This window comes from Sphaeramia orbicularis, chromosome 15 (assembly GCF_902148855.1).
Source record: "Sphaeramia orbicularis chromosome 15, fSphaOr1.1, whole genome shotgun sequence".
NCBI classification, from domain to species: domain Eukaryota; kingdom Metazoa; phylum Chordata; class Actinopteri; order Kurtiformes; family Apogonidae; genus Sphaeramia; species Sphaeramia orbicularis.
In genome coordinates, this window is record NC_043971.1 from 21,463,243 (window position 1) to 21,488,742 (window position 25,500).

Below are 25,500 nucleotides of genomic sequence, written 5' to 3' on the forward strand. Positions count from 1 at the left end.
CAGTATTTTGTGTGATTTTTTATTACTTTTTTATTTTTTCGCACTAATTATTTTCACTGCTAAACAGAACAGAGCTGCTAAACGGATTTTCATTGTTTCTGTGACGGTGACAATAAAAATCTATTCTATTCTATTCTATTCTATTCTATTCTATTCTATTCGAGTCCATTCAACTGAATTCCAGTCTATTCTATTCCATTCCATCCCATTCTATTCTATTCTGTTCTGTTCTATTCTATTCTTTTCAAGTCCATTCAACTGAATTCTATTCTATTCTATTCTATTCTATTCTATAAGAGATTATAGTCAGATATTGTAAAGCTTTTATATGTTCTCATATAACTGAAAATAAGGGTTCAAATTATGCAGTAACCACACGTTGAGGCATTTTTATATGCATGGTAATAATGTGTAGAAGCTCAATCACTAAGAAAACATGGTGGATGACGGTACAACTTAGTTCCAAAAGATGATTCATAAAATCTGTAATAAAATGTTTCGTTACACCCTCTGCTCACAGTGCAACATTACAGCGCTGCACTGGTCATATTTTCCCCTACTGAGTATTTCATCCAGACTGAAACATTGAATTACTTACCTGATATGCACCAATTACACTCAAGCACAATCCCTCATTTAGGCAGTTGATATTGAGCAGCCTGCAGTAGTCAATTATTTCTTCACAGTTCTTCCCGGAAAACCCTCTTAGACATCTGTTGAGAGGAAGTCAGTGTTATCAAAATCAATTCACCCTCAGCCATCAGCCCTAACAAGCCATTTATATTTAGTTTACAAGATAAACAAGGTTATAATATTGTTTTCTTCATGACCTGTGTCTGATATAAGCCAGGGAATGCACAAATTAGACTTTGCGTTTGCTTCGACCGAGACTCACAAAATGGTTAGAGTTATCTTATCAAGACATTTAATATGTGCCTAATGTGTATGTACCTTTTTTTTTTCAATTAAATTGTTCCTAAACCTTCAGTGAACATCCAGAACTCTGAAATAAATAGTCAAATATTACTGAATATAAGCTACTTGGATATTTATTTATATCAAGACCAGAACTGAAAGTCTTTAAAGCTTAACCCTTTTGAACTGGAACTCACTGAACAACAACAAATATTTGAATTTTGGCCAAGTAGTTTTTGTTTTGGAGATTTTTTTTTTTTTTTTTCTAAATCAGTCCAGCTGCTTTTTGGCACCTGGTTGAACTCCAAAAAGCAGTTGCACAGTCAAAACTCAGTAAAAACACAGTAAAAAAAAAAAAAAAAAAAAGGAAAATCATGACAACACTGCAAACAGCAGTAAAAACAAAAAGGAAAACGGTGTAAAACAAAAAAAAAAAAAAAAAAAAAAGCCCAAATCGTCTATTTTTTACCGCAAGTCAGTCTCACTCACTGCTCTGTGTTTTGCCCCCCATTCCACAGGCAGCGGGGGATGTACTGAGCATGCTCAGATGTCGATGGAAAGAACAAGGTCTATTTTATCAGTGTGTTTTGAAAATGTTCCTGTTGAGCAAATGGTTGAATTTTTATGAATATTTGAAATAAATCATACATTCAGAATGCTCACCACAGACACGTCAGGAGTTTAAGGGTTAATGATTCTTATTGATTAATATTTATGTTTTATTCATTATGTTTTAATTGTAATTGTGTGTTTTTAACCAGTCTATTTTTAATTTTTGTAAAGCACTGTCAATTGCCCTGTGTATGAATGGTGCTATACCACAGATGTCAAACTTGCGGCTCGGGGGCCAAAACTGGCCCGCCAAAGTTTCCAATCCGGCCCATGGGATGAATTTGCAAAGTGCAACTTAGGGCATCAAACTCAAAAATAATATCATAATAACCTATAAATAATGCCAACACTATTTTTTCTCTTTGAATCAGTGCAAAAAACATTAAATTATGAAAATATTTGCATTAAGAAACTATCCTTTAACAATAAAATGTGAATAACCTGAACAAATATGAACAACCTGAAATGTCTAAAGAAAATTAAGTGCAATTTTAACAATATTCTGCCTGTTACTAAATGTTTTGTGCCTTTGTAGATCTCATATGTAATGCACATGTATAAATGATAAGTCGAGGCATAATACTGATAAAACTGTACTTACATTTCTTAACAAATTTCATTTTTTTCCAGGTTATTCACATCCTTTTTGTTTGGATAGTTTGTAAATGTAAATACTGGCATAATTTCATGTTATTTTTTGTGCTAAAACAATTTGGAGTTGTCATTATTTATTGGCTATTATGCTATTATTTTACTGGTCCGGCCCGCTTCAGATTAAATTGGACTGAACATTTCCCCCGGAAAAAAATGAGTTTGACAACCCTGTGCTATACAAACAAATTTGCCTCGCCTTGCCTAATGAGTATTGCAATCTACTATACAATATAATAAATTCATTGCAAAAATAAATGATCCTTTTTATTAAAATAAATAAAAAAGAATATACTAGCCCCCCAAAAAATATTTCCACCTTGTATTTCAGGTAATGTTTTCATGCGAGTGTTTCTTGAAAATCTACCACACAGCTGTATTTCAGATGATGTGAATGACAGTCCAACTTAAATAAGATACAACTGTAGATGTAGGCAACACCAGCCAGTGTAAGTACTCTCAGGAGGTGTAGTGTGTCAGAGTGTGATAAGCATTGAGGGCATCAAAGACAGACTTTGATCTACTATGAGGCCGTACTATTATAGAGGTTCCATGAAGAAAATGGAAAAGACAAATTGGCAGAGTCGGTGCAGCTCCTAGAATGTATTCTGCTGGTATCCTAAATATGTACCTTCAACATGAGCGCTTACTAAGTAAAATGGCTGAGACTCCTGTGATGAAACTATTGTTACAGCCTTGTTTTCATGCATTGGTATAAGCCCGACAGGTACATATTACCAACTGTAGGTGAAATATATATATATATATATCTCTTCAAAAAAAAAAAAAGAGGAGAAAAGAGTCATTCCCTTTTATGGGGGACATATTCATAAGACTTTCCAATTATCTACAAAGGGTTTTATGGCAGTGGCCTCTATTAGGTCCCTGTGCATTTCACCTGCAGATATAATCATTTCCCCTGGACACACAGGTGGCATTGTTCAGACACGGTGATGGGCTGCACAGGTTTTGTCGTCTGCTGCATGCAGGAAACACATTACCGTCTTCAGAGGTCTGCATAAAGAAGTAAAGAAAAAACAGATCAGATGGAAGATTACATAAAAGCATGACATCAGCGCTAGAAAAGCCAGGAATATTAAGATTAAGATCCTTTATTGTCAATATACAGTACATTTTACTACACACTGAAATTCAAGTTCTGCTTTTAAGCCATCTCTAGAACACACCGCAAACTAGGAGCAGTGGGCTTGCCACATCAGGCACCCGGGGAGCAAAGTGCCTTGCTCAAGGGCACATCAGCCAACAACTTTTTTCTGCCAGTCCGTGAAATCGAACTGGTGACCCTTCGATCACAAGCTGACTCTCCAGCCCTCTGGGTCACAGCTGTCCCACATTACAGCAGTGTTATTCAACCTAGGGGTTGGGACCCCACGTGGGGTCGCCTGAAATTTGTAGTAATTGATAAAAATAAAAAGGTACTAATAAAAAATATATTATATGGTGAGTTGAGAGAGACAATCACAAAACATAAAAGGCAAACTGTGAAGCTGAAACTGAAGCACTGTGGTACTGTTTATCTTTCAAATGTTCATTGGGGTCAGTTTAAAATGCTTCACCTCTTTCATAATTCATAGTTTGAGTTCTTGTTTGTTCAGTATTAACTGGCAGCCTCGACTGACTGTACATAACCTGACCAAAGAAAATAAAATTCTCACTTTGTGCAGTAATCTACACCTGGCTTTTCTGCCTCCATCCATAAAAATATACATTATATAGACTAAAAGTCATCTAAAATGAACGTTTATTTGCAACATAGTATAGAAAACAATTACATAATCAAAAACAAATAAATTTTAGCAAAAAAAAAAAGTCTCTGTTTTGAATGTCTAGGGTCGCCAGAAATTTGTGATGTTAAAATGGGGTCACGAGCCACAAAAGGTTGGGAACCACTGCATTACTGTGTTCAGAGGTCTGCATAAAAAGTCTGCATATTATCAGTGTAATGATAAAAAAAAGTGTTATTTCTGACATTATTATATGTTTTAATATTACATAATAATAAGTGTAGGTAGACAGCTAGAAGTTTTATGTTAATAACTGGTATATTTTCACATTAAGTCTTGCAGTAATATCAAGCATTATTTTGATAAATTTGCCTTTTAGTTTTTGTGTACTCTGGTGGGATGAATGTGTAGCCCACTTGGAAAAAAAAAAACTGCAATGCATAAACCAAAGGTCAGGAAAAGACAATTAGACCATTACTGTATTTCCCCTGGTGTATCCTCTTGAACATTGTAGACACTATTGCCTTTGCAGAATATATGACCACAATAACATTTGCAGTGAAAGGTGAAAATTGCAGCAAGCATCCAATTACAAAAAGCTTTTGAAGAGAACCATTTCAAACTGGTACTTAAATATGCGCTGGGTCATTCAATCAAAAAGCTGCAGGAAGCAAATACTCACTTCCCTTCGCTCATCTTCAGGAGGAAATATTAATTGCTGCTGCAGCCTTCAAAACGAAGCCATTTGATCTAGTTTCAAGACGCTATATTAATTTTCATGTGCCATTCCTTGTTTATGCAACACTGAGAAGAAACAAATAAGGCATATTAAGTGCTCACACGCTCCCCTGCGGTGCAAATTTGTTCCTCATGACACGCGTATGACATGCAATCACTGTCAGCACGGGAGTTGCAGTAGATGCCCCCGAATCTCTCTGGACAATGACAAACAAATCCATCAGGTCTTTCTTCACATGTGCCTCCGTTGTCGCAAGGATCCGGATCACAAGGGGTTCTCCTTGGCTCGCAGGGTGGGCCTGTAAAAGAGGCAATAATACAACATTACCGCACCTTTAGTCAGAACAGGGAATTGTATTTAGCTCTGTAAAGCACCGTCAATTGGAGCTATTTCCCAGAGCATGTTCGTATAATATGCTTAAAACTATTTAACTGTAAGTGGCTAATGAGGAAAAGTGACAGGGGAAAAGTATAAAATCACATCAAAGAAATTCAATCCAATTTAATGTGTGGAAATACAAGACTGGCGTGATTTAGAATCCGCAGAGGAAGCGTTGATTGACATGTTTAATCATTGAAGCCGTAGACACCGACAGGAGTATTCCCTGTCACTAACCATGTATATACAATTCAAACAAACATTCTCACAATCAAACTAAAAGCAACCGTACATAATGTCACCGCTGTCATAGTTTTATCTCGGCCTCTGATTGATGATACGGAGCAGAACTTAATTACCCATTTCAGAAACCATCATGCTAAAGCCAACCAACCAGTCCGATTGGAAAATAATTAGAATCGCCAAGATTTTTATCCTGCTAATGGAAATAATGTTGACATCTGGATAAAGAGGAGACAGCTAACGGCTACAGTCGCCCTCTGGGTTCTCTTGCTCTTGGTGCTGCTGCTAAAAAAGCTAGTAACACACAGTATTTCTCCAGCTGATCAAATACCGACATTCAATTTTACTGATTTTACTGAGAAGAAACAAAATACACAGCGAGAAAAATGGATGTCCTATATGTCTCAAGCTATGAATAATTGGGTTGGCTTCACATGTAGTTGAAAAACCACACATTTCACTGGGAGCTGTAAACAAAGAGTTCAGTGTATGCTCTCCTACGGCGTTCCTTGCTTTAGTCCTTGTGATGGAGAATTGCCCGAATCTCACTGTTGCGTTTCATGCTGTGTGTTTACATTCATGTTTGTGCCTGTGCGCATACAAGGATGCACTTGTCTTTGTATCCAGTTAATGTCAGGGTCAACCATGACATGAAATATGAATGAAATACGGGATAAGCACAATAATGAGGCACAGAAATAGTTAGTTTAATGGAACTCTTAAAAGCGCATCAGAAATGGAACAAAAGTATGAAACAGCAATGTATGATTTTCATGAAGTCACTTAGTTTCTAGTTTTGCAAAGGGTTTTTCTGCATTTAATGGTTCGAATTGGATTTATTGTTATTAACCCATAAAGACCCAAACAGCCACCAGCAACCAAGACCATCTACTGATCTTAAATACTTAATACCTGTTGATCATTAATCTTTATAATACGTGTAAATGGGCGCTTCTAGGAAACTGGGACCTAAAAACAGGATATGGGGGCTAAAAATTCAAACCAGATGTAGACTAATGTTATGAAGCAAGTTTGGAAGCACTTTGGATCTATTTTAAAAATAAATACTTACTGAGATAAAAGAGAAACAATTTTTCAGACGAAACACATTTTTATATTATTTTACATTATATTTAATACAAAAATCCGCATGTAACACAGTAAAAAGGACACGAAAATTATGCGCTACTGTTTTTTCAAATATCTTTTTACTCTCTTAAGTCTGTTCTTTAATAAACTTACAGATAGCCATTTCTTTTTTTTTTTTTTTTTTACAATTATTAATATACAAGCATATTCCAGGTCTTGATAAATTAAGCATCACTGGGACTGGGACTTAAAAACAGGACGTGGGGGCTAAAAATTCAAACCAGATGTAGACTAATGTTATGAAGCAAGTTTGGAAGCACTTTGGGTCTATTTTAAAAATAAATACTTACTGAGATAAAAGAGAAACAATTTTTCAGATGAAACACTTTTATATTATTTTACATTATATTTAATACAAAAATCTGCATGTAACACAGTAAAAAGGACACAAAAATTACACGCTACTATTTTTTCAAATATCTTTTTACTCTCTTAAGTCTGTTCTTTAATAAACTTACAGATAGTCATTTCTTTTTTCTTTTTTTTTTGTACAATTATTAATATACAAGCATATTCCAGGTCTTGATAAATTAAGCATCACTGGGACTGGGATCTAAAAACAGGACATGGGGGCTAAAAATTCAAGCCAGATGTAGACTAATGTTGTGAAGCAAATTTGGAAGCACTTTGAGTCTATTTGAAAAATAAATATTTACTGAGATAAAAGAGAAACTATTTTTCAGATAAAACATTTTTATATTATTTATTTTACATTATATTTAATATAAAAATCTGCATGTAACACGGTCAAAAGGACACAAAAATCATGTGCTACTATGTTTTTCGAATATCTTTTTATTCTCTCACAAGCACATTTTGGGAATCAAACTAATTACACAAGGCAGAGTGTTTCACAAAAATGACCGCTGTTGTAAAATCATTCACAATTTATATGTATTTAAATGGGCAGGTTCTGCATGTAACGTGAGTGGACACGATGAGTTGCATACAAAACCTGGAATGAAACTGAGATTCATGTAAAACCTGCATGTCTGGATTAGAAAAACCACTATTTAACACAGTGTCTTTATTTATAGCACTTTATAAGACCATTTCAAGCCATGTTTTCCAGATCAAATGCACTGACACCTAGGTAGTTTTTTATGTCCCAATTTTGGTCCTATTTTTGGCCCCAATATTTGACTAAAAATTCATTAATTTTGGGATGGCTCTGAGGTCATCATTAGGTACATCCTGGGTGGAAATATGTCTAAATTTCTCTTTTATTATAGGGTCTAAAAAGCTGTTAAAGTGCTAGATACTAAAATAAACCCAGTTTCAGAGAAGCACCCAAATAACTGGTGTAAAATGCAGTTTATCATCTTTTCACAGTCATCAGATATGACCCATTTGGAGGCTCCGTAGTGAACGTGGAAACACTGTCATCTTCTACAACATTGATTCACCAGTAAAACCCATGGAATTTGATAAATGACAGTGGATGGAGGCACTTGGTTTATGCTCAGTTAATTATATAGTTTACTAAAAAAGTCACTTTTTCTTCAGTTTTCTCTGTTTCTGATACAATAACCCTCAACTTCAGTCTAAACTTTTATGAACATCTGCATGATCAACAAATTAAATAACAGAAAATACCTGATTTTGACTGAAAAAATGTAAAATTGAGAGAATAATATTATATTAAATGGTGTAAATCACTTCAGAAAGGTTACATAGAGAGAAAAAATCATTTGGGAACTGACACAAAAGTAAAAGAACATTTTTTAAAAATCTAATAAGTGGGCGCACAAACATAGACTCTAATCAGACTCATTGACTGAATTATCTAATATATTTAAGTTATTTACACTATGCTCTGCTTCCCCGCTGATGCCACACTCCACCTAGATCAGTCACCTGGGACCTTATGTAAATGTTGGCGATGAAAAGCACTGGAAGCACTGGCCTATATTGAGCTGAGTTGATGCACATGTTACCACAATAAGAGTTCACTCAACTGCTGAGCTAATCTTTGAACCTTTTTATTCATCCTCCATCATAGCTAAGATGAGAAGTCTGCCTTTCATCCTGTTTGTGCATAAATATATGGAGAGAATATTACATCATGCAAACATCTGCGCTATAAGCATGCTTTTATGCATTATTAAATGTATACTATATGCAGTAATAATATAGGATTTAATTACCATGATTACTGCCTCCTCAGTTATCATTTACACTAAACTAATGCACTTATGTTTTTTATTTTCATTTTTTTGTAAATCATTAACCTTTTAATGCACAGTGGTCACTACAGTGGACAGTTATTCTACAGCTGTTCTCTTGTTTATTCATGGATTTTGTTATTTTAGTTTCATACCAGCAAACACAATACACAATACACTGCAACTGATAACATTACTGTAACTTGGCTGTTCTTGATAAACCAAATCTAACATGTTTGAGAGTAAATCAATTCCTTGTTATTGTTATTAGACAATACAAGTTTTTTTTTTGTTAGTTTTTTTTTTTGGCATATTATCTCCATGAAGTGACTAGTATTGGAGTTCACTACAAACAAAAAGTTAAGGACATTTTTTGTTTTGTCATTTTTGCCATTTGGAAATAAAACTATGTCTGGTTATTAAAAAAATGTGTTTCAATTCAGTTCACACACAAAAAAAGTAAGAAGCATTGTGCAAAAATCCCAACTGAAAAAAATAGTCCCAAAATTTTAAATATCCATAACTTTTAGTTTGTAGTGTATCTTAAAATGTGAGAAAACATCAAATTAGCAGCATTTAATGTTTTTATTTCATAGTTTTCACACAGTATATCAGTAAATACACGTTTTGTTGCTTTAAAAATTAAATTTTTGCAACTCCATGAAAAATAGCTTCATAAAAAAATTAATCTCATTGTTTTTTAAATGCCTAAAGAGGAATAAAGAAAAAAATCTTGATTAACATTCTCATAATTCATGCATGAAAGGGTTAATTACTATGTTGAAAAAAAACCTGAAGGCAGGTATAATATCAGAAGTAAACACTAAAAATAAAATAAAAATAACAAAAATGTGGCAAATACACTGTAAGCACAAAAGTAAAGTCCTAACAAAGATTATGTATAAGTATAAATGATTTTCACTGAGGATTTTCCCTGAACTGTAAACTAAGTCGTCAAGGCTGCATCCCAATCTACACGCCTTCCCTGGGATAAAATATTCTGAACTAAGCTGTAGCCAGTTTCTAAATACTGCACTACCACAACCAGCTTAACTAGAGTCAGGGTAATGCCATAGTGACATTGTATGCAAAGGATAAATTTAGAATGAATTCACTGCAGGTTCAAGGTGAGTAAAATTTGATGTTATTCCCTGGTGAGGGTTTTCATTTTTGTGTTCTTCACAAGGTGCCTACACATTTATCTTTCCAGTGACTCTTTCTTTGCATATTTTCTTTAATCCCCCTGCTGATACAAGTGCTCATGTCCCAAAGGCTCCTCATAGCCTCCTCTGTGGGCATCAATCTTACTGTGTACAACTGCAGGGCTTGCTTTCGCCTCACTTCATTTTCCACATGAAATTGAGTTTCCGTAACTGGTCCACTAAAAGTTGTGCCAATACTAAATGCTATATTGCAACATTTCCATCTATATCACAAATATTTATGACATACATAGCAGTTGTAATACTCCTTATACTCGTGGGACTAGTTCTTATTATGCAATGATTCTGCTTTAGGTTATGCATGATATGATATTTTTTTGGCTGCCACAGATCTATTCATCTTCAATGCACTTATTATTGCAGTGATTATGAACTGTGGTTATTTAATATACATACATAAAGAAACAGCACCGGTGCTTAATCAAATTGTTTGACAAGGGTAATGACTGGGTATAGAGTATAAATTAAACTTTAAAAATGTGATATCATTACCAACGAGGTTGCAAAAACAATTAACACCTTATACCAAATGGAAATTGTCCTATAAAGATGGTAATACCTTGCAATAAACACCCAAGGGGTAAAGCAGAGGAGAGTCAAATCAAAAGAAAATCTCATTTGAAACATCCCATGAGTTTGGCTCATTATTCTGTGCGCATAGACTTTGGCCTGTGAGGGCAGCCAGCGCTGGAGCAGCCACTAACTTCCAGTTGATTAATGAGGCAACTGCAGCAGGGAGGTAGAGGAAGCACAAGCTCCACAGAACTCCCAAGAAGCTGATGGGACAGCAGGACACCATGACTATGCGAAAGCACCCAGTGGAGTCTGCTTACTTGAGAGAGCGGCAGCAATTAAAGCAAATTAGATAAAAGCTGCAAAGGCAGAGGGTGCATGTAACTCATCCAGTTGTTTCTCGTGTGAAATACATGAGTTATCCTTTTTAAACTACACAAGGGTGCCCTTTTTATTGAGAATTCCTCAGATTTGGTATATGTTACTGAATGTCATGTCAAAATACTTTTGTTCTCAGTCAATTTATAAATTCAGAGTTTGGCCAATAAACCTTGTACTTTGCTTTATTCTTTCGTACATGCTTATTTCCAGGCACAAAAGATATGAATGCATTATACTACAATGAAAAGACAGCAAACATAAGAGGATTAATATTTAAAAGTGAATTAATTCAAATATGAATAAAGAGGAAAAATAGATTATTCAAATTGTCACATTGTACACGGTGGACTTTTTCTCTTTTCAATCCTAAATTTAGTCCTGAATGTTTTCCTTAAACTTTTCAGCACAGTACTCCAACTGCCCCCCCAAAAAAAGAGACAAAAAAAAGGGGAAAAAAAATTGTTCTTCATTGGCTTTAATCTGCTCCTGTTCAAAAACAGATGCCAGACTGTACTGAAAGTAACCTTGAAACCACATCTCCAAAATAATAAGCTGAAAGCATTGGGCTGGACTGGACTCTAACGGCAAAGCTAAGACACTTCAAGAATGCTGCCAGGACAAATTGTGCTCCAAACAAAATGACATCAAAATGAATCAATGTGAAGAGCCACCTGGAGTTTTACTCGAGAAAGTTCATCGCAGCCTTGTTTTTACATCAGACAGTGATATCCAGGGCAAGCTGAGGACTATCCGGGTCTTGTAACCCATTTGTGTGTGATACCCATTAACCTAACTGTACATTACTGGAGCAAATGGGACTCATTACCTAAATAACGGGTGAAATGTTGGTGTCTCAAAAACAAACTCATCACATCATTAGTGTCACCCAGTTCTTCAACATAAGCTATCATTTGTAGTTAAAATCACAGTGCAAGAAACTAAATGGCTGCAGATGCAAAAAACGTTAGCTTTCATTCAATTCTCCAGTCTTGAATCATTCAGGAAAAAAGAATTTACCATACAAAAGATGCACTGCCTTGGTAAAAAGTAAATATTGTAATCTTATACTGCAATGGTGTAGTGGTCCTTGGAGAAGTGAGTATACGCTCAATTTTTGCTTTTTTTTTTAAGTAGTCCAGAAAAACGCCTTGTTCTAGAAACAGTAACATGTGAGACTACTCTGTTTAACCCAAAAATTCATCTGTAATATTTGCTCACTATTATAAAATTATCATAACTTGATCAGGAGCAGTTTGTAGGTATTACTGGTCACATAAGCAGCTGCATGAATGTAAATGTATTCAACATGAGGCAAACATTGGATAACGTTAGCCTTTCATAACGTTAGCCTACTCAGAATTATTTATTCCATGACAGTAGGTTCTCTCAATACATGCCACTCAGTTGAAAGACGTTTATTCTGCCTTTGTCGTTTGCATTTCCAATAATCGCGCATTTTTCAATGAGACGTGCAGTGACCTGTCAATCAACTGGGGTGGAACTGGCACCTGAGGTGCCCAATCAGGTTCCAGAGGTGGCCGGTGCTAGTTAGCAATATTTACCTCGGCATGACCCACCCTGCTCTGCCTCTGATTGGCTCATCGGTCCTCATGCCTAAAGTTAACCAATCTAATCAGTGACAGTAGCGAGTCCTAGCCAATTAGAAGCAGAGTAGGGCGGGTCTTGGCTTCACCATCCGAGGGGAAAAAATGGGCAGTTTGGCTCAGATACTACTGAATGGTCCATATCAGAGGGATTTAGAAGTGGGTGTACGCAGTACTGACTGGAAAACAAGTAGGTATACTCTGTATACCGCTGTATACCCTGGATTACACCTCTGTTCTACTGTGCTTAAGTTCAAGAGACTACAGAATCTTTGATAAGAAAAAGCAAAAAATTTTGCCTATTACAAATATCAAACTATGCTATAAAAGATTTTCAGACTGAAAAGTTTCTTATATTGAAGTGAATTAAATAAGGCACAGTCGTGTGCTTCCAATATGCTGTATTTTTTTCTTCCAGGCAATAATGTTTAAAAGCTCACAGAAGTTTGTTATTAGTGTGAAACTTGTGAAGTAATATACTCAGCAGAAACAATATACTATAAATTATACTTTAAATGATTGTTGTAAACCTTTGTTTTACAAACTGTGCCACGCTCAGTTAGCCAGCAGTTAGCTCTGGATTTTTACAACCACATGTCACTGATCGTAACCAGAGGTTTTTAAAGTGCTTCATTTGAAATGGTCGTTCCATATATTATAAAGACAAATACAGCCTGAAGGGGGATGAGGTTTAGAGGCCATAAGGATATGCTGATCTTTAATAGTTATATAGCTTTAATAGTTTGCAGCTTTGACCTTTTCACAGACAGTTGCTTCTTCAAGGCAAATGACATAGTTGTGCATATGGAACGAGGATATGGTCTAATGTTTTCCAAAGAGTAGGAAAAAACAAAACGGGTGAGCTTTGTACTAATGTCTTTGGAGAAATTCCAAATGTCAAAGAAATTCAAAATCAAACAAATTCTAAATATCAAACAAATTCTAAATATCAAACAAATTGTAAAAATCAAACAAATTCTAAAGATGAAACACATTCTAAAAATCAAGTAAATTCTGAACATCAAACAAATTCTAAAGATCAAAGAAATTCTACAAATCAAACAAATTCTAAAGATCAAAGAAATTCTACAAATCAAACAAATTCCAAATCTGAAACAAATTCCAAACATCAAACAAAGCCCGTCATGGATCCAACTGTACAATAATGTTTTTATGCTTTTATAGTCATAATGTCATTGTAGCGTTACTAAAGCATTAACCAACTGATTACGAATACTTACCAGAGACTCTGATGTCACAGATGCATTTGAAGGAAGTTGCCGACATTTTAATGCATGTCCCATTTTCACAAATTCTGTCGCAGTTTTCTTTCCCAATGATTTCAGAGCAGTTAACCCCTGAAATAAATTACAAATCAGTTAAATACACTACACAGAAATATACCAAGATAGAAAAAAAAGCAAATTAGACCTAATGTGTGATGTGGATTGTTAAGCCATGGTTATAATTTCAACTGGGAAAATAACAATTAATCTATGTCAGTTCCGTTGAAAAGATGCAGAAGATGCAGAAAAGCGATCATAAAAATGTAGGTTGTTTTAATATTACACACACTGTTCACACAATTAATCTAATTGCTGTGAGATACTATAAGAATGCTTCAATTTTTGACAGTATTAACCTTTAGGGGTCCACGGTCACGACCCTGTGACTGAATCACATGACATTTTCAACACTTCCTTGCATTAGAAGTCGGTCACATAGACCACTAGGAACAATTGCATTTAAAAGTGCATTTGCATTTACTTGAAACACTCTCCCACTTTTTATTTGATGTTGATAGAGCAAATACAACCGGAGATATGATGGTTTGAACCCAAAGCAAACAAACATGAGTAAAAGTATGAAAATGAGGTGTGTATGTATGTGTGTGTGTATGTGTGTGTGTGTGTGTGTGTGTGTGTGTGTGGGGGGGTTATATTTCTGACCATATCTTCGTCAATTTTTTTCAAAACAGAAAAAACTGCAGATTCTAATCCACAGACTGCATTACAATTACAGGTAAGGGTGAGAATGACCCCCACCTGAACTAGATGTGGAAACCAGAGGAAACGCCTATGTAAAGATATGCTTTAATGTCAAATATTTGAGTATAGTTTTAATTTATTATAATTTTAATTTTATATACCTAATATTTGGAACCAGTATTCACTTTTAAAGTCTTTGAAAAGGTTCATTAAGCATCTTTGTGTTATTTATGCATTAAACTATATAAATTTTTCAAATCGGATTTTATATTTTTTGTGTGTTTTTTGTCCTTTTGTGTCTACATAATAGGTTAATGTGAAAATATAATAGACAGATGAGATAGACAAAGTTGTGCTGAAAAAAAAAGATACCAAACATGGGTATAGTAAACATTTCTTTATATAGTATATAAAGGCAAAATCAAAAGTACTCAAAAACGGCCAAAATACGCTCAGACCCCTAAGGGTTAAGATGTACCTGCATTAACTTCATGTTGACCAGGGGTGTCAAACTCATTTTAGTTCAGTTCCACATTCAGCCTAATATGATCTAAAGTGGGCCGGACCAGTAAAATAATATAAATAATAGGATAAGAACTTGTGAGTGAAAAAAGTAAATTCCGTAATGAAAATGTTTACATGTACGAATTGTACTTGAACATAACATGAACAAATATGAACCTGAAAATTCTTTAGTAAAATAAGTGCAATTTTATCAATATGACGCCTTAGTTTATCATTTAACATGTCAATCACAACTTAGAGATCACAGTGGATCTATAAACACACAAAACATTTAATAACAGGGAGCAGGGCTGTGTATTGGCAAGAATCTGACAATGAGATTCAAATCACAATGCGAAGATCACTATACGATATATCACAATATATCATGATACTGTTAAAAAGGCAAATTTTTTATTGGTTTTGTTTCTATTTTTAAAAAATTATTTCCTGCAAAAATTGAATTACAACAGAAATATGCACAAATACTAAACACATTTTTATTTGATCAGAACAGGGTCTAATGCTTTATCACAACATTTTCCTGTGTTAAAACTTAAATTAGGTTTTACAGATATTACAGTTTAAGGTCCTGCGCAAATGTTCATATTCTATTAGTTCATAACTAACAACAGAACATTATTTTTGTGCAATCCCAACAAAGGAACTAACATTATTTAATAAAACAGTGTTAAATAATAATAAATAAAATATAAACAAAAACTAAAATGAACCTCCACAATATCTGCATTTGAAAAAATACCTAAAAATATCAATACAGTACTTTTTAATATCGATACAGTATTGCGAAATGAAATATCGCAATATATTGCAGAACTGATATTTTCTTACACACTTAACAGGGAGATTATTAAAATTCCATATACTTTTCTTAAGACATTTCAGACATTCACGTTTTTTGTAAAAGGCTAGTCCGTAAATGTAAACATTTTTGTGTAATTTAACTTTTTTTTTTTACACTAAAACAAAGAGACAAATTCACAGTTTTCATTATTTATAGGTTATTCTAATAGTATTTTACTGGTCTGATCCACTTTAGACTGAAATGACCTAAAATGATGTGAACATCCTTGATTGTTAATATCTTCAGTGTCATTTTTGCATTTCACAAATTCGTCCCAGGGGCCAGACTAGACCCTTTGACGGGCCGGATTTGGCCCCTGGGCCGCATGTTTGACACGTGTGATGTAGACAATGAAAAAAAAAGGAGTTGAAGCAAGTTTAGTACACAACATAAAAGGGGTTTGATCCAGTTGTTGTTTAAAGTCAGAAGAGAGTCGACAAATGTGCTCTGTGACCTTCATCCTTACCTGTGTAATGCGGAGGACACAGACATTTATATGTTCTGTGGTTTGGATCTGTGGATCCATTGCTCAAACAGATTCCTTTGTTTTCACAAGGGTTATCCAAACACGCATCAAACTTTTCACAAAATGTCCCTGAGAAGTGGTGATGGCACTGGCAGTGATATGCACGTTCCCAGAGTCCTGTTTGACAAATACCATTCCCGGAACAAAGTCGAAGAAGAGGAGAAGCCTGGCAAAGTTGAGTTTTCACAGTCACGTTGAGCCTTAAACCCAGCTTACACAACTGCGTGTCTCCCTCATGTACGGCTATAAAGTAATAATGATGACCCGGGACTAGCCACTTGGCCTCGACTTGTTGGCTTTCATTTATATTGTCCGCGAAAAGAAACTGATCTTTTATCTGCCCAGTTGTGGAACAGCTTTCAAAGTTGTCTTTTGAAACATTGAGGAGTCTGATGCCATATAACTTGAGTGTTTCATCAGCAGACATCAGCAGCTTGTCTCCATTTTGCAGCTGAAGTGGGCACATCTGTGGGAAGTTGAAAGGTTGCTCAATCCCATCCTCTCCCCTGTGACGCTCCCAACATTCGGAGGCGCTCCTACAGATATTTCCTATGAGGGTCCAGTTCATTTGGACTGTGTGTTGTTTAGGATGCCATACAACTGAAGCTTGTCTGTTACAAATGCTCTGACAGTGGTTCATGTGGATGATGACGCTCGCCACAGTAATAAAGACGGCAATCACATGAAACGGTGGTGTCCCCATGCTTTTTTTTTTTTTTTTTTTTTTTTGTCTCGTCTCTTTCTATTTGATCCAGTGTGACATGGGCCTTTTAAACATGACTTGCATCATCTGGAGAATACCCGAGGCAAATGCTTTCACTTCATCAGATGCTTCTTCACGACACCCAAAGAAAAAATCCAAGTGATTAAAAGCAACCTGGAAACAACAAAGAGGACAATATCGGCACGTTAGTGTCTTTGTTTGTTAATTAAAGGTTAGAATTATGTGGAAAAAACATTTAAAGGTTCAATGCATGTTTGGTGCCTTATATTTCATATGATGTTTGTCTATATCTGGGGTGTCAAACTCATGTTAGTTCAGGGGCCACATACAGCCCAATATGACCTGCAGTGGGCCGATGATGATTAAAACAATAACACAATAATACATAAATAATATCAGTTCCAAAATCTGTATGTCTAATTTCTATGTTTTAGAGTGAAAAAAGTAAAATTACTGTATACTATCAAAATTTTTACACCTACAAACTATCCTTTAAAAAAATGTGGAAAAACATGTACAACCATGACCAAAAGGAAATTTATTAAGAAAAAAAGTGCAGTTTTTTAACAATTTATGCCATTATTTGGCCTCAACTTCTCATTTTCACATGTTCATTACAACGTACAGATCACAGTGGATCTACAAATACACAAAACATTTAATAACAGACAGAATATTGGTACAATTACACTTAATTCTCTTAAAACATTTCAGATTGTTCATATTTGTTCAGGTTTTTCACATGTTTTGTAAAAGGCTAGTCTTGTCTTGTGTAATTTAACTTTTTTTTTTTTTTTTTTTTAACACTAAAACAAAGAGGAAAAAAATTGTAGTTTTCATTATTTATAGTTTATTATGATAGTATTTTACTGGTCTGACCCACTTCAGATGAAATTGACCTAAAAGTATTTTGACATCCTTGATTGTTAATATCTTCAGTGTAATTTTTTGCATTTCACAAATTCATCCCGTGGGCCGGATTGGACCCTTTGGCGGGCCGGTTTTGGCCCCCGGGCCGCATGTTTGACACACCTGGTCTATATGTATATTTGGTTGCTGTTCTTTTTAATCTCAATGAGCCTTTCCCAGTGTAAAGTATACCCCAAACCTGGAGTCAATCTGTCATGATGGGGGGGTGGGGGGTGTTCATAACTAACATCACTTACACTGGTGTAAAACGAAACCAAAACTTATGCTTTCACCGTCCGACTCCCCCGACTTCTATGCCTCTATTATACAGCAGATCTTACACTACATTTTCACACCTTCTAACCTGTGTCCACTGGATCCCCTCCACTGCTCTATGGGCCCCCCAGCCCCTGACCACAATATACCCAGGGTTAAATCAGCCTAGGCCAGATTATACCCCGATAATATCAGTCGTGTTCAGTGATATACACAAGAAACACTTAATTTTTCAACATTTTTTGGGGGTTCAGCTTTGTCGGATAAGTTAAGTGAGAAAGCTAACTGTCTCAAATGCTAAAGGCTTTCGTGACCAATTTTTCATCAGATCTGTAAAACCTCAGTCATATCCTCAGTATCACGAATCTGTAAGTCTTTCTGTGATTACTCACCTGAATTTCTTGCATTACGGTGAGCAATTTTGAAGTGCCATCCACCATAAACAAACCATGTGTTTAAAAACAGAGCCGGGAGGTAACTCGGGCATCTTCGGAATTTTGGCGCGACGTGCATTGTGTGAAACAGAGGTTCGCTCAGCCGCCTGACAGTGGCAGCGGCAGAGCGACCATATGATATTATATGGATGAAACAAAAACGACGCGGAAATGGCTGAAATGCAGAAACGGCTGGAGGAATATGCATAGAGGGAAGGGAGCTCCTGCTGTTTCCACATCATGTCTGTAGCAGTTGTCGCTACTAGGCAGCTGCGTGAACCTCCGTTTCCCACAATGCACATTGCGCCAAAATTCCGAAGATGCCCGAGTTACCTCCCGCCTCTGTTTTTAAACACATGGTTTGTTTATGGTGGATGGCACTTTGAAATTGTTCACCGTAATGCAAGAGATTCAGGTGAGTAATCACAGAAAGACTTACGGATTCGTGATACTTAGGCTATGACTGGGGTTTTACAGATTTGATGAAAAATTGGTCACAAAAGTCTCCTGCACTTTTAAAATTTTAAATTACCAGAAAAACCTTAATTAGTAAAAATATTAGACTTCCACTAAGATCAAAGATTATTACCACACTTCTCAGCAGTGTTTACTCATTAAAATAAAAGCACATTAAAAACAAAACATTATAATGCAATTGGAACTGATAACAACATAGAATAGAATAGAATAGAATAGAATAGAATAGAATAGAATAGAATAGAATAGAATAGAAATTAAAAGTCCAATCTAATCTGTGCATCATATAAAAAACAACTAAATAAAAACAAAACATCAAAACGATCATGCTTGTTTTCAAGGTCATGCACTCAGGTGGGAGTGTTGTGAAAGACTATTTGTTTTTTTACTTAATTTTCAATGAATAATGATTAAGTTGCCTAGAAAGCTCTAACCAATGGAGACTTCGGGGGGGGAGGAGGTTGGTTGGTCCCTGAAGGCAGCACCGACAAGAGGCTCTGTAAATCTCGAAACTCACCACAGATAAAACAAACAGTCTTTTATACAAAACAACAAGTGAATTGATATATAAATTATTTATAAAGGTTAGGTTTGCAACCAACTGCGACCCCTTGCCTCACCATCGCCTAAGGTGGGTGAAAAACTCCAAATGTTCTCTCCAGATCCTGCTTGTCTTTTCTAGGACTTTTTGTTTCTGAGGATAATGCATCTTCTAGACAATTCAGACAATCCAAAGTGACCACAATGGATGGAAACACAAAAAAAAGGCATAAGGCAGAAATATGGCAGCAACATGGCGTACTCCATGGGGGTAACCCACTCTTACATTTCGCTGATTCTATGCTAATGACGATAATTATATTTCAGTTCTGCGATTTGATCCCCCGAATCCAATCATTCAGTTTTGCTAAAATGGTTTAAGAAATTCAAAAGACAAATCAAATATTGTAAGAATTTCCTTCATTATATCAGAATATGCAGCTTCAGCTAATCTAACAAAGTATGTCATAATCATATGCAGTGTTGCTGACCACCAAGTGTGTCACAGCAGCCTCTGCTTCCCTGAGGTTTCTACAGAGAGTGACAATGTCAGATAAAATATTCTCTCTCCCCTGCCGGTGCCTGATACCTCAGTGTCAGGCAGTGAGATGAGTTAAAGCAGACAGCATTGTCTTTTTCCCTCAGGCCCTTTTTCATACGTGCACATGAGATAAAACAACAAAGTACAGAGCCCTCACTGCAAGAAAGAAAAAAAAATTCTGCTCCTTGATCAGCTCATAAGGGCTGATATGAATAACTGCATGGTGATAAGTAATAAAATGCTGAATATAGAACACTAATATCAATAGAGGGTGTGTGTGTTTGTGTGTGTGTGAAGTGATAGCCAGTATTGTCATGAGGGCTGTGCGCAGACACACACAGGACTTCATTTACATGAGATGAGGTTGACTATTGTGTTTCAATGGACAAATCAGAATGCTGATACCCTTTTAGATGAAACATTCAATTAAAATTCAAATTACGAGGGGAAGAAAATCCATAACCTGTATGTAATTTACTGGGGAATATTTATTATTGGTAGAAGTGGAGCAAGAAATGAAAAAAACAAAAAACAACATAAAGAGCAATAGATACAAGCAAAATTATACAGTTATATAATTAAACATGAGCTATAAGAATTCTCAAGAAAAAAAACAAAAAAAAAACAGTTCAAATACCAAATCAAAAAAGACACATTTCACGCTACCAACAAGTAAAATTTACCAAATGCTGTACAGTATACGTAATAATGTAGAGGCTGTCGCATTGTCTGACAAGAATTTCCTATTGTCAGTAATGTGATTTAGTCAGAAGGTCACGACTGGTGCTGCAGATAGGTATTGGACTGTTAAGCTTCCTACCATAACACACTGCACAATAATATATACAGTACATAATAGAATGCATCTGTTTCCACCAGCCACAACTAGACCTTGGTCACCACAGCAGTCATTCTGTCTGAGCTAGATCTTGTTTCCAAAGTTGCAGCAGAGAGAGACAGCTAGGATAAAAAGAAAACCCTTTTTATATCACCACATATGGAACAGCAAACTGGCAACACAGGCAAGCAGCATGAGTAATAGACTGATGCTAGAGGAAACACTAGGAAAAAAATAATGCAGAGGGAAACGCTGCCATTTTTTCCACACATCCCCAAACAGAAAGGCAATAAGCATGCAAGCCTAGTGGATTATGTTTTTTTTTTTTTTCCAATTCATTTCATCCTATTACTGACTTTTCACATCAACTTCAGTGTTTTGCTAATTTTATTTTTGGTTCAATCTAAAATGAGAAATTTAGAATTCATTACTCCTAGGGTTGTGTGTTGGCAAGAATTTGGCGATACGATACAAAATCACAATACCAGGATCACGGTACAATATATCGCAATATGTCACGATACTGTTAACAAGGTGATATTTTTTGTTTTGTTTCTTTTTTTAAATGACTATTTTGTGGAAAAACTTATAGGGCAGCATTTGGATAAATAAAGTTTTAACATGCGGCTATACCAGTACAAAAGTCACACAAATAAATAAATAAATCATGTTTTACAGACATTACAGTTTAAGAACCTGTTTAAATGTTTATATTTTATTGCAAAAAGAATGCATAGTGTTCAGTCCCTGAATCATCCAACATCAGAATATTACTTTTGTGCATTCCCAATAAAAAAACTAACATTTGCTTCTTTCGGACAGTAAAAAATGCTTTTAGGATGCTTGAAATAACTGTTATCAATTTCAAAAAATCTACATGTATGACCTGCAATATCACAATACTACTTTTGTAGTATACAAACAACAGAGCAAAATACCCATGTGAATATATAAATAAAAGAGCATGATTAACAAAAAAAAAAATTAATCTCCGCTATGTCTGCAGTTAAAAAAATACTTAAAAAATATCGATACTGTATTTTTTAATATCGATACAGTATCATGAAGTGAAATACTGTGATATATTGCAGAACCGATATTTTCTTACACCCCTGATTTCTACATTAAACTGCATTTTAGGAGTTGAAATGCATTCATTCACTCTAGTCGCACTGTGGGGTGAATTTATTTAATCGGCAAAAGCTACATGTATGACCTGCAATATCACAATACTACTTTTGTAGTATACAAACAACAAAAACACCCATGTGAATATATAAATAGAAGAGCATGATAAACAAAAAAACAAAAACGAAACTCCACCATGTCTCCATTTGAATAAATACTTAAAAATATCAATACTGTACTTTTTAATATCAATACAGTATCATAAAGTTAAATATCGTGATATATTGCAGAACCAATATTTTCTTACACCCCTGATTACTACGTTAAACTGCATTTTAGGAGCTGAAATGCATTCATTCGCTCTAGTCACGTTGTGGAGCAAATTTATTTAATCTGCAAAAGCTACATGTATGACCTGCAATATCAAAATACTACTTTTGTAGTATACAAACAACAGAGCAAAATACCCATGTGAATATATAAATAAAAGAGCATGATTAACAAAAAACAAAAAAAATTAATCTCCGCTATGTCTGCAGTTGAATAAATACTTAAAAAATATCGATACTGTATTTTTTAATATCAATACAGTATCATGAAGTGAAATACTGTGATATATTGCAGAACCGATATTTTCTTACACCCCTGATTTCTACATTAAACTGCATTTTAGGAGCTGAAATGCATTCATTCACTCTAGTCGCACTGTGGGGTGAATTTATTTAATCGGCAAAAGCTACATGTATGACCTGCAATATCACAATACTACTTTTGTAGTATACAAACAACAGAGCAAAACACCCATGTGAATATATAAATAAAAGAGCATGATAAACAACAAACTAAAAAAAAAAAAAAAAATCTCCGCCATGTCTGCAGTTGAATAAATACTTAAAAATAGCAATACATTACTTTTTTTTTTTTTTTTTTTTTTGAACATTCTTTTTATTGAACATTTTCAAAATTTCACAGTCCAGTGCAGTGCTTACAGGTTGTATGAAATGTATAGCAGATCCAAAATATGTCCACAACGATGATCTCAAAAGTCCGTATTAAGTCTATTTCAGGTAGTTGCAGTCTGATTTCCCAGATATTCCAACACTTTTCCAAACTTTGCTGTAAAGACATCCTTCTGATCGTTAATATAAAATCTTAGTCTTTCCAGAGAAGTATAGTCTGATATCAAAGACTTCCACAGATGTATTGAAGGAGGTTCTTCTCCAACCCATTTGATCATAACAGTCTTTCAGCCCAACATAAACAAAAACTGAACAGTATGCTTACATGTTCTCAATGATTCAGGGATATATCCCAATAGACACAATAACAGATTGGGCTGTAACTGGTGCTTAAAATACATTACTTTTTAATGTTGATACAGTATCATGAAGTGAAATACTGTGATATATTGCAGAACTGATATTTTCTTACACCCCTGATTACTACGTGGAAAATTCATTCATTCACTCAAGTCGTGTTGTGGAGCGAATTTATTTAATCGGCAAAAACACATTCAATTCTAACCCTTCGTGCTGCAGAAATCCATACTGTTGGTCTTTACTTTCTGGGATATTAAGACGCCTTAAAGGTATTGATCAATACGGATTAAACTGCAGGGCCACACCGAGAAGTGGTTCAAGTAATAAGGGCCACGGGGTCAGAAGCAAGGTCATTTATGTGGAGGTCAACTAATTGTCTCCCATAGCCCCCTGTTTTCATTACAGCTCAGTTCACACACGTTTTAGGATGCCAATCACGCAGGTGGGCAGAGGGCAATGGATCAAGGGAGCCGTGTAAATCCTCGCTTGACTGATGACTGAGAGAAACACCGGGAGGACACAACAAATTATCACATCAAAACTGGCAGGTTTACATGTCGCTTATTGTCTGTCACGCAAGACAGAAAGCTGCTAATTGAATTCTACACTGAAATAAAATGCACAGGCTGCTACAGCAGAAATGATCAATTGCCAAAACAATATGATAATTAATTAATTGCTTCAGTCATTGCTGTTGCTGTGACATTTGCATTTTTGAATCATATGACAGTACGGTGAATAATTGCACAGAAAGGCCAACTTAAAACCCATCATTGGTGTGAAGCATTTTATAGACAATACAATTACTGATTGGATATTCGGCAAATCAATCAATACCGGAAATAATCGTTGGTTGCAAGCCTATGGGGCACATTAGCACCGCACAGGCTTTTTCCCAGATAACAAAACTTGCTGAATACAGTTGAATCATAAACTAGGACACATCTGAAAACTTCTTCACCAACTTCGCATCTAACAAGAAAAATTACATTTCTTTTTTATGACACAAATAGCAAAGTTTGTCTCATTACGCCGTCAGCGCCGCGCACAGACAGTGATGAAGATGTTGGCTAGTGAGTGAGCCGCGATTGCTAGTTACAGTATAATGACACTTCTGCAACAATGAGGGCGCACAGGTGTAAGCTGAGGCGAACATTGTTGAGATAAATAGTGCAAGTCTCCTTGTATATGGAAATTTCTCATTATGATTTCATTGATTCAGAACTTCTCGGAGTCTGACAGCTGCAGTGACTGTCGGAACGATAGTGTGAGTGTCTGTTGTATAGCTATTGTGTACTTACATTGTACTTTTTGTTTGCTTGCTCGGGGACCGGAGATGACTTCTTGGAAGATGATGCTTGTAATGATGGTATAAGTGAAGTAAAATAAATATATCAGTTCAAGATGTAGACCTCATACGCTGATAAGAACGGCTGATTTTCTGTAAAGAGATGTACCTTTACAAATCACTTCACCTCACTGAAAGTCCTAGACTCATTAAATCATAAGGCAGATGGAAATGATCTCCTAAGTTATTGCTAAATATTACTAAAGTATTGCTCAATATAAGCCATGGCGCCTGTAGACAGTACAGTATACTTCATTTTAAAGCAGAAGCAACATCTATTATTTTTGTTGTATAGCATTCCATTAAATAATTAGACTTCTCTTTGAAAAATGTAATCTATAAGAAAATTATTCCATCTAATTACTGCAAAACATTTCTTTGTAAAGTGAGCAAGACAGGGACAAAGAAACATTAACCCTTCATAGGACAATTCAAAATTTCAACCTCAGTGTGTTATTGTTTTATTACTTTTGTGAAATTTGTCAAAATTTATTCATGTTATGTAGAAAATCAAGGTCAGTGACGTGACCATATTTGGTTCCTTACCCGTAAGTGGCAATAAATAAATAAATAAATAAAATAAAATCCAAGAACTATATATTAAAAATACAAGGAAAACACATTTCAGGTGAAAATATCATTTCTTGGAAGATGATGCTTGTAATGATGCTATAAGTGAAGTAAAATAAATGTATCAGTTCAAGATGTAGACCTCATACGCTGATAAGAACGGCTGATTTTCTGTAAAGAGATGTACCTTTACAA

At 35.2% G+C, this 25,500-nt stretch overlaps 1 protein-coding gene and 1 long non-coding RNA gene across 2 annotated transcripts in view; one reads left to right on the forward strand and one right to left on the reverse strand.

The window, feature by feature from the left end:
* eys (eyes shut homolog) overlaps nt 1-25,500 on the reverse strand; it is a 348,044-nt gene that overhangs the window by 310,975 nt on the left and 11,569 nt on the right. Inside the window, 5 exon segments of the mRNA XM_030156655.1 lie at nt 599-713; nt 3,077-3,192; nt 4,764-4,960; nt 13,560-13,676; nt 16,142-17,078. Coding sequence (XP_030012515.1) covers nt 599-713; nt 3,077-3,192; nt 4,764-4,960; nt 13,560-13,676; nt 16,142-16,904 — 1,308 coding nt within the window. The 5' untranslated portion in view covers nt 16,905-17,078.
* Nucleotides 10,289-19,205, forward strand: LOC115434619 (uncharacterized). The gene is made up of 3 exons (XR_003937560.1): nt 10,289-10,299; nt 11,872-11,876; nt 19,095-19,205. It is a non-coding gene; the product is annotated as an uncharacterized LOC115434619 (long non-coding RNA).